This window comes from Poeciliopsis prolifica, unplaced genomic scaffold, assembly GCF_027474105.1.
Source record: "Poeciliopsis prolifica strain line A6 unplaced genomic scaffold, Auburn_PproV2 SCAFFOLD006, whole genome shotgun sequence".
NCBI classification, from domain to species: Eukaryota; Metazoa; Chordata; class Actinopteri; order Cyprinodontiformes; family Poeciliidae; genus Poeciliopsis; species Poeciliopsis prolifica.
In genome coordinates, this window is record NW_026562381.1 from 11,470,707 (window position 1) to 11,480,578 (window position 9,872).

At 36.9% G+C, this 9,872-nt stretch overlaps 1 protein-coding gene across 2 annotated transcripts; it reads left to right on the plus strand.

The window, feature by feature from the left end:
- The first annotated feature begins 381 nt into the window (after positions 1-381).
- Positions 382-8,565, plus strand: LOC129360762 (tetraspanin-7-like). Of its 2 annotated transcripts, XM_055031160.1 has the most exons (9): positions 382-620; positions 4,874-5,062; positions 5,143-5,217; positions 5,289-5,384; positions 6,077-6,232; positions 6,309-6,392; positions 7,914-7,998; positions 8,080-8,100; positions 8,191-8,565. In XM_055031160.1, the coding sequence occupies exons 1-7, from the start codon at positions 534-536 to the stop codon at positions 7,980-7,982; spliced, it is 756 nt and encodes a 251-aa protein (XP_054887135.1). In that variant the 5' UTR covers positions 382-533; the 3' UTR covers positions 7,983-7,998; positions 8,080-8,100; positions 8,191-8,565. The 2 variants fall into 2 exon arrangements, with proteins under 2 accessions (XP_054887135.1, XP_054887134.1); XM_055031159.1 differs by having other exon boundaries at positions 8,080-8,565.
- Positions 8,566-9,872: the final 1,307 nt, after the last annotated feature.

The following is a 9,872-nucleotide window of genomic DNA, read 5'->3' on the forward strand; positions in this document are numbered from 1 at the left end:
AAAGAATGGAGTAGTTACAGGCTTTCTTGTTTTAACATGGAAATTCTAGTGTAACAACAGAACTAGATATAAAAAAAGTTCCTAAACAGTTTAAAAATTACATATTAACATTAATAACAAATAAGTTATAATAATCTTGTTAAACTAACAATCCAAGGAATGTGCAAGAAATATTGTGCGTAATAAACATTTTTATAAAAATAATATGTTTACTTTAAAAACCCGAACGATGCTTTAATTTTTTATAAGGATCAATAGGATTTTCACTAACAAGCTTTCCTTAAACTCCTCCTCTGTTCAGTGCTTTTATTTTGTTAATTACTTCCTGTTTGAGGCGTTTAAAGGGTTGCTACTGCTAGCTTGACACAGAATAAACTCCTTGTCCTTTCAGGAAAGTGGTTCTGGGGTTAGTGACGACACTTCCCCCCTCTCGCTGAATCTTTAAAGTTTTCCCCACAATCTCGGCGTCGGGAAGCAGAAAGGGAAACTTTTGTTTTATCTCTTATTTTCCGGCTGCGAACCTAAACTCCAGCATGTCGCCTCCGTCTCGGCGGCTTCAGACGAAGCCAGTGATTACCTGCCTGAAGACTTTCCTCATTTCTTACAGCCTCATTTTCTGGGTGAGTGGCTGGATGGAGGAGCAACAATGGGGCTCTCAGCGGCTACCCAGGCTAGTAACAGAAAGTTGGAGGGGTTACAAAAACAAAACAAAAAAATCACTGCATGAGCCAAACATGTTGAATGGAAACAGAGGAGACGTTTTAGCCGGTTTTGTTCAGCCACTTGTTGGGAACTCTTCGGCCGTTGGGGAGACGCCGCCGGAGCGACCGTTAGCTTCTGCGTTCCCAACCGTTGGGAGGAAAACTGCGATTAGCCTTCAGCAGCCGAAATGGACGAGCCGTGGACATGCTGATGTGATTTATAAAACCTTACGATCTCCGTGTTCTTCGGCTGAATCGCACACAGCGCGAAGCAGCGACACCAAACTCGAATAATCGATCGACTAAAGACTCGGACTTAGCTTCGTGTCGGAAACAACTAAACGCCATTTATTTTTACTGAACTCCAAAATACAAGACGGAAAGCTCTCAAATGTTCTCAATATTTGAACAAAATATAATTGTGAACGGTTGGCAAAATATTTAAAATGTTGGCCAACTATAATTAGCTCACAGTTTTATGGTGTGTAGTCGTGTTGGAATAAAACGTTTAAGTTGAAGAAGAAGTTAAGATTATGCCTTTGTAATGCTCTACAAAATGTTTCTGCAGAGGTTTTTCCTTCTTTGTGTTTCTAAGGAAGTATTGAAAGTATGTCTTAAATTTGTGCTGAATTTGCTGTTTCCATCCATTATCATCTTCTTAATCTGAGGTGATAGGATCGCAGAGGTCTCTCCTAGAAACCTAACTTTTAAATATTCTTAAATTTTGATAAACGAATGTATGAGTCTAGTCGAGTCTTGAAGGGTTTGCAGTTTTTACATGCAATTGTTTGGGAACCACATCATCTTCATCTTTTCTTAAAGTTTACATCAATTTAGATGGTGAAAATATTAAATAGAAAAAAATTCTCATCATATCTGGCATGGTGCATTTGAAGGTAAAATCTTCAAATGATGCTGAGACGATAGATTTAGGGTAAAAGTTACAGAATTCAAAAATGATGGATGCTAACGTTTCCATGTGGATAAAAAAAACGGCATGTATTAAATTATCTCATTAGGTGTTTTTATTTTTGGTTTTGTTTTAGTAAACAATGGTAGCTGAACACATCAACTAATAAGGGCCTGAAATCGACTGCGGGATTCAGGGTTTCCTACATTGTATAATCGATTCCTGCAAATGTATGTTTTATATTGTGGGAAATTCCCATTGCAAGTTAAAACCGTATCACACCTGCATTCAATCTCTGAGTAATTCCCCCCTTTTTAAAAGGTGAATTTCAGACTCTGATACATGGATTTATTTTTTAAAAAATAAGTAAATAAAAATAATATTTTTTTATTGAATAAACTTCTTTGTTTACATGTATGGTAAACAAAGAAGTTTACCGTACATGTAAAATCATAAATCAAACTTTCATTGACGTATAATAAAATAAATGTTCATTTTAAAGCTTGCTCACATTAATGGTTGGCGCTGCTCATTATTGATGAAACTGATAATTATTTATTTTTAACTAATTAAAAAATAATATTGAGAAACAAGCATAACTTTTTTAGACAAGGAATTAAGTGTAAAAAGTGAGAAATTTTGTGTTGGAAATTGAAATTAAAACAGGTAAAATAACATAGTTTGACAATAACAAAGCTAAAGAGTTTTCAGACTTTTGACTGAAGTTATGATGTGCTTTACATGTTTAGTAAGGTAGATGATTAATTGGTTCATTAATTGGTTGGCTGCAAAATATCAAAATGTTTTTTATTTTGTTTTCTATAGCCTCATAGAAACAGGAGAGAGGATAACACTGAGCATCAAGATGCAAGAATAGGAGCTTATTTTCAGAATATTTCTTCTCTAGAAACATCTTAAAACATTTTAAGACGTTTCAAAAGGAACTTGATTTACAAAAGTCTTATAGGTTGAATACCACTTACTATATTCACTGGTTTTGTCACAAAGCTTTAAGATCAAAATTTATTCTGAAAATTTGCAATCAAAACCATGAAGATCAGGTGTGTGTGCATCATTTTTTATTTAAGATGACTCGAGTCTTAAGATTCAGTACAAACATCTGTCCAAGACTTTGTATTCTCATCCAAAGTCATGCTGTGTACAAATAGAAGAAAGTCAGATTGTTCTAAAACTTAAACCTATAAAGGTCACAGGTTTTACCACCAAGAAAATATGAAAAATAAAGGAATTCTAAAAAGATAAGGATGACCTCTATTCCTTTTATTAAGGGTTATAACAGAAGACAAGTTTTGTTTTTATGGTGGGCTCTAAAGTCTTTTCAGGTGGGAAAAAGTCAGAATCGTAAATTAGGGAAAAAGGATGCTGGATTTCAGTACAAGAAGCTTGACCCATTTTCAAATCTCGAGGACGGGCTTATCAATGTTCCTGCTCTTTTTTTTTCTTATCTTTTTTTCCCGTCAGGCCAGAACAGTTTAGTTGGCAACATTAACCTTGCAACCTTTGGGGTAATAATTGGAAGTGAGTGAAAAAGTGAAATGACTCCCTGGAAGATTACATTTTTCCTCTGTCAATAATGATGCAGCTAACTATGGAAGTTTGCATGTTTTAATAAAAAAAAAAAGACAAATTCTGGTTGTGTTTGCTTGTGGAAGCTGAATTAAGGTATAAACATGAATACTTTCCCATCGTCACAGTCGGCTGGTTTGAAAACATTATGGCCAAACATAACTAACAAAGGCTAAAAGCCTAGGAAAATCAGAACCTGTTTTTGCTCTCAGTGTTAATCTTTGTGCAGATCAAACAAGCAGCTGCTGCTGGCTGAGTTCAGGGCTTTTATCTGGCCATTTATTGCTGTTGGCTGTTTTCAGCCACTCACACTAACGACTCTGCACTTTAAAGAATTTAGCTGACTGAACCCCAGGCGGAGGTCAGCGCCGGTCCCAGCTGTGTGTGTCTATTTCTGACCTGCAGCGCTCTAATCAGACACCTTGAAGTTCAGGTGACCTTATCCTTTTTCCTTCTGCTCTGAGAAATACAATCTTGCTCCTGTTTGTGTACTGCGTTTGTTCCCGTGGGAACGGTGTTGATTTGGTAGAAGAAATCGATGTTGGAAATTGTTTTTGTTTCTTCCAGCCTGGACTCTGCTCTCTGCGGTTAATAAAAGGACCCAACGTGTTCCTGTCAGCTTAGATACGCATCTCGGTCGACATAAATGAATCAAGTTGTGCTTGTGGCTCAGAAAAAAAAACAATTTCTGGAGCAAAGACAGAACGCAGCTCGTCTGGCCATCCGTGTTAATCAAACAGCTGCTCCAACCTGGCTCAATATTCTGTCAGATATCTGAAATCCATAAAAATCTACCCTTATAATGGTTCAAATTTGAGACCCCGTCACCTGAAAATAATTATTATTCTGTTTAATAAGGATGAGAAGGGTTTCCTTGATTGCCTTGATTGTAATGAAATTTTTTTTTTTTTAAACTAGTAATTTTAAAACAAATTATGATATATTACAACCTCAAAGAACTACAAAATTGATTATTGAATTAATCAGCTAATTTAGTAATTGAGTAACCATTAACCTGCGTGTACAGACTCAAAAAAGGCTAATTACTGAAAGCTCAACACACTAGCAGCAGTATTTCAGTGAGAAATGTCCACAAATATAAGCATTTTTGTCTGTATGTCCTATTCAGATTTACTCCTTTACATTTTTAGCTTCACTTGGTTCAAATTCTGAAAAACAGTCAACTTTACTGTCTAATAACTGGTCAATCCAAAATACAATGAACAGATCAGCCATATAGTGCATTGATAAGTTGATCAGAAAGAACTGAGCTTTTCACTGGTTCATGTTAGAAATATCGTTGGATCCAGAATCTTCCTTTGCCACACATGATCAAACTTAATAACTCTAACTGAATGCTATGTTGTTGCATTTTAGGCAATAAATGTTTACTTGGATAGTTCTAATTTTGCATAAAAAAAACCTCTTCAGTGGTTAAATAAATCTGCAGAATGGAACTTTTTTTTTTTTCCAATTAATTAATTGCAGCCCTAAGTCACTGCATCTCACCATCATGTCATTATTTATTTACTTTCCTCTGACTGTTAATAATTCCAAAGTTTCAAAATATTTGATAAAAACAGAACAAGATGCCAAACATGGCTGGATTTTTGCAGGTAAAATCGTTGGTGTTTTTGTTTTCACCGTGTTAAAATGGCGTCGCCGTCTCGCTCAGTTCACAGGTGTGATCCTGCTGGCTGTCGGGGTTTGGGGGAAGGTCAGCCTGGAGGCCTACTTCTCCCTCGTCTCTGAGGACAGCACCAACGCGCCGTACGTCCTGATCGGAACCGGAGCCATCATTGTTGTTTTCGGGCTGTTTGGCTGCTTCGCCACATGCCGAGGAAGCCCATGGATGCTCAAACTGGTGAGTGAGGAAGTGGAAGGAAAACATTCCCTTTGCAGATCTCTGCGCTCAGGTTACCCACGTTCCCCTCTGCTTTTCAGTACGCCATGTTTCTGACTCTGGTCTTCCTGGCCGAGCTGATAGCAGGAGTTTCAGGGTTCATCTTCCGGCACGAGGTAAATCCCTGAAACTGTGGAGTCGTTCATGTTCGGCTGTGAAACTGCTCAACGTGTTTTGAATCCATCAGATCAAGGATAAAATCGGCAAGGCTTACGAGAGCGCAGTGCACGACTACAACGGCACAGACAGCAAGAGCAAAGCAGTCGACACCCTCCAGGAAAAGGTTGGTGCTACGCCTCAAACATTGAATTTTAATTCATTTCCTGAAGGAGACAATGCAGATCAACGAACACTAGAATATCATGTATGTATGCTGGATTTAGCCAAAGAGGCCAATTGTCATCTGTGAACCATTAACAGATTGATGGAAGAGATTAAAAGATTACAACATGGATAAGATCCATGAATCAGTCAAGTTCAACATATTTCAGAAACAAGCTTTTCAATATCAGACACAAAGTCAGCAACTGAAACATTACAGTTGTTGCACATCAAGATGTTGGTTAGTGTTTCATTATGAAATGTTTCATTTATCATAAAGCAGCTCTGAATGGCTGGGTCAGTAATCTCGAATTAAAGGAACTCAGTGTTTCTGCTGTTCAGTTTTCTGGAAGTTTGTTCCAGATTTGTGGTGGATAGAAGCTGCATGCTGCTTCTGCATGTTTGGTTCTGGGGATGCAGAACCAGAACCAGGAGATGACCCATTATTTATGACAGATATCAGTGTATAGCCAAAGGCAGAGTGAATTACAGTAAACGCTTAACACAAAAACAAGTGACATCCGATAAACAAAACAAATATTAATTTAAAAACGCTGTATAATTTTGATTACCCAGTAACCGCTGCAGAAGGGATTTTCTTTAGGATCAGATTCTGTTGCATGATGATTTTTTTGTCTTTTTTTCTCTTTCCAGCTGCATTGCTGCGGCATGAAAAATTTCTCTGACTGGGGAAAAACGAAATACTTCAAAACTCACGGGATTCCCACCAGCTGCTGCAAAAGCACCATCAACTGCACTGAAGAGAACCTGACAAACCTGGGAAATGCTACCACAGTCGTGTTCCCTCAGGTGAGACACAACCAGCTGCAGACACGATGTTTACTGGAAGCTTCAAATTCATTCTGTCCGGTTTTCTTTTTGTCAGGGCTGCTTTTCACTGGTGACCAGCGTGTTGGAATCCAACATGGGAGTTATTGCCGGCGTCTCCTTTGGGATCGCTTTCTTCCAGGTTTGTTGTTTTTTAAACAGTGTCAAGCTGTTTGTTTCCCCAAATGTGAGATCAAAGCCGTATGTCGCAGTAATGATCAACTTCCTTCCACTGTCATTCTTGGGTGACATTAGTAATGGGTTTTAATTATAGATATTTTCATTAGTGGCCACAAAACCTGAATATCCAGACCTTACAAACAGAAAAACTCCTGAAACTGAAATGTTTCTTACAATTAGCCTCTGGGGTGAAAGCTTCCTGATTTCCTTTATAGGCAGTATTTGAGGGAACAACTGTTACATAATCAAGTTGAACTTGTTTTGAGTGCAACATGTTCAGATTGTTTGGCTCTGCAGGCTGCTGATCAGTGAACGTTCAAAGTTTATTTCTATTGAATGAGGCGACTAAAAGATTGTACTTGTCTTTTATTGAACAACACATGGAGCATGTTTTCCTAAAAATTGATATTTATATTGTATTTTTTCCTTCAAAAAATTCTCTGACTCAGCAGTATGTGAGAACCACAAAGTTGGATCATTTTTACAACTTTTCCTTTTCAGCTTCAACCAAAAGACGCCAAAAAGTCTTTGACAGCTTTAACAGTAGAACCCAAACAGAGGCAGAACAGGAGAAATGTTGTCTAAATGAAGCAGTTTGGGCACCAAACTCCACGCCAGGGAGGATTAAAAACACTGTAAAACGCTGGCAGTTTTCAGATTCCTGCTGCAGCTTTCTCAGCATTGTTCCAGAACGATTTCATCCAGCTCAGCCATTTCTTGTGCGCATTTCCTCATCAGGGTTCCTTAATGGAGATCACATCCTCAGATGTTAATCAGCTCTTTGATCAGCCATTTTAAACAGTGAAATCAGATCAAAACGGCATTAATCTCAGATTGTTTCATGGCTAAAAACACAAACTGGGAGGAAGTTTAAGGTAAAATGAGTTTTAAATGAGCTGTGTTGATCTGACTTGCAGCAGCCGGAAACAAGGAGAATCTGAGCTTTGAGATTACAGTCACATTTTAAAGATATAATTTGATTATTTTGTAGCTATTAATACTGCAACATCTCAAAACCTTTCACTGGATGAGGACAAGCGACTGTCGCCTCATCGAACCAATTAGGAAATGAATGGAGAGGAACATCTCTAACATTTAAAACAAAATGGCTGCCTTGAAGCCTTCTTCAGATCTGTTTGGATTGAGACAGTTAAACATTTCCAGGCATAGTCATAAATCTGATTAAATTGTTTAATCGATTGATGGTTCTGGTTTGAACTGAAACTAATTAAAATAATTAAAGCTTACTTGCTCCGTCCCAGTTAATAATTAGGCCGGTAACGCCAGCAGTGTTATCTCATCTGGCTGTAAATTAACACCAGGGTCAAAGTTGAACGTTGTTCCAAGAACACAGGAGGTCATAGTATTAACTTGTGTCTCTGTGAAAGTTCTGAATCTGAAGCATTCAGGTTGATATGAGTCGCAGGAACCAGATAACTATTTTGTCTGATTTTTTTATTTATTTATTTATTTTTCCTCTCAGGTCATTGGGATTTTCCTGGCCTGCTGCTTGTCTCGCTACATAACCAACAACCAGTATGAGATGGTCTAGCAATCACCTGTCACAGGTACGGCTTTATTGGCTTCACTTCCTCTTTCTCATGGCCACACTGGCCTCATTTATCTCTGTTTGTCGTCTCTGTTTGCAGGTGACGGCTGAGCAGCTGCAGGTGCCAACTGAGCTCAGATTTTAATGTTGTATGGTTTTATTTTTAGGGAGCAAAACTGACAGCTTCTGCTTTTACTGTCTCACCCAGCAGAGCGAACGCGTTACAGGGACGACACCTGACCAAAACAAAGGGACCTACATGTTTCTGTTACTCACTCCAGTTTAGCTGTCATTATGTAGTTAACTTAATATTTGTTTCCTGTCCTTCAACTGCCTTGTTTTTCACTAATAAGCTTGATATAGTGTATAGAAAATCTTCAACGCCACTTGTGTCTTTACGTGTGAAACTAATGGGAGACGGCGAGGTCGCTGCTCTGGATGAATTATGTGGAAGAAAAACGGTGCGTGGGCCAGTACTGATGAACGGCAGCCATTATGTGCCAATCCAGCCACTCCGATGACTCTGTGTTCAGTGTTGTTCTTTGGATGCATGTGAAAAAAATAAAGATGAAATCTGGTATCTTTGGCGGGCTGTGACTTGATTTGTTTCTTTCATTCATATTTTAAATGTCTATTAGAGGTAGGAGTGTTTTGTTAATTTTATTTTTTGAAAATTATTCATTATTGTCATCATAATGTTGACTAAATATGTTTTTCTCCCCTGATTTTTCCATAAGACCATCTAAAAATATAATTAAATGTGTCATTTAGATATAAATCCACTTCATTCTGTATTTGGAGTCCTAAAGATCCTAATTTCAAATAAGAATCTTATTCCATTTGTTTGTGACGATATGAATACTTGCCGTTAAACTACCTAAAAAATGTTTGTTTTTTTATCACTTTCATTGTAAATTACAATAGTACCTATTGTTATGTAATATAAGTACATATCACCCGCCCCTAGTCTTAATTGTGAGTGGAATTAAAATCTTAATTTTTTCTTTTTTTTTCACAAACTTGTGGAATTAAGCTGATTTTGGAGAACATTTAAGTTTGTACTTAACTGCTTGTGAGTTTAGATTAGAATATATAACAAATTATTTTATAAAAAAGTTAAAGGGTTTTGTTTTTAAAAAGATGCAACTAGCATTTTTACTAAATTTATTTAAAATATTTGTTGAGGTCAAGAAAAATATTAAGGAATAATTACCCAATTTTTTGATGAATTTATTGTAATTAATCATTAATTTTTACTGACCTATATGTAATTTATCTTGGCTGTTGTGCAAGTAAAGTTGATCTTATTAACCATTTAACACCTGAAACATGTCAGTATACTAGAATATTGCTGAAATTATTTCATGTATCTAATCTCATTTACAGTCCTCTGAACCCTGTAGTTATCCCTGTATTGTGTGAAACCCTTTCCACCACATTCTTCCTTCCACTAAACTTTCCAGCAATATTCCTGGAAGCAACATTCTCTGACCAGCCACCTACTTTAGCTGTAATTTGACCTTTCAATGTCTTACTATCCTCGTGGAGAGTATCAGTGACTGTCTGCTGGACACCTAACCAGACGGTTGAGTTAACTGGAACGTTTCTATTTTGTAATTTATATCATCTTAAAATCTCCTGAGGAACTGAAGTTTAGGTTTTCACCAGCTGTGAGTGAGAATGTTGGAAATTAACACCAAGGAACACAAATTAATTGCTGAAATAAAGAACTTAGATAATATTGTCCACTATTTATTTATTATGTCTACATAATTAATATGGAGTTATAACTTTATGTGCAATATAAATATTTTACATACTTATGTAGTATAAATTTTGCTGCTATGTATTTGTACTTTTTCATATTTTTGCTGTATATTTAATTTCTTACAT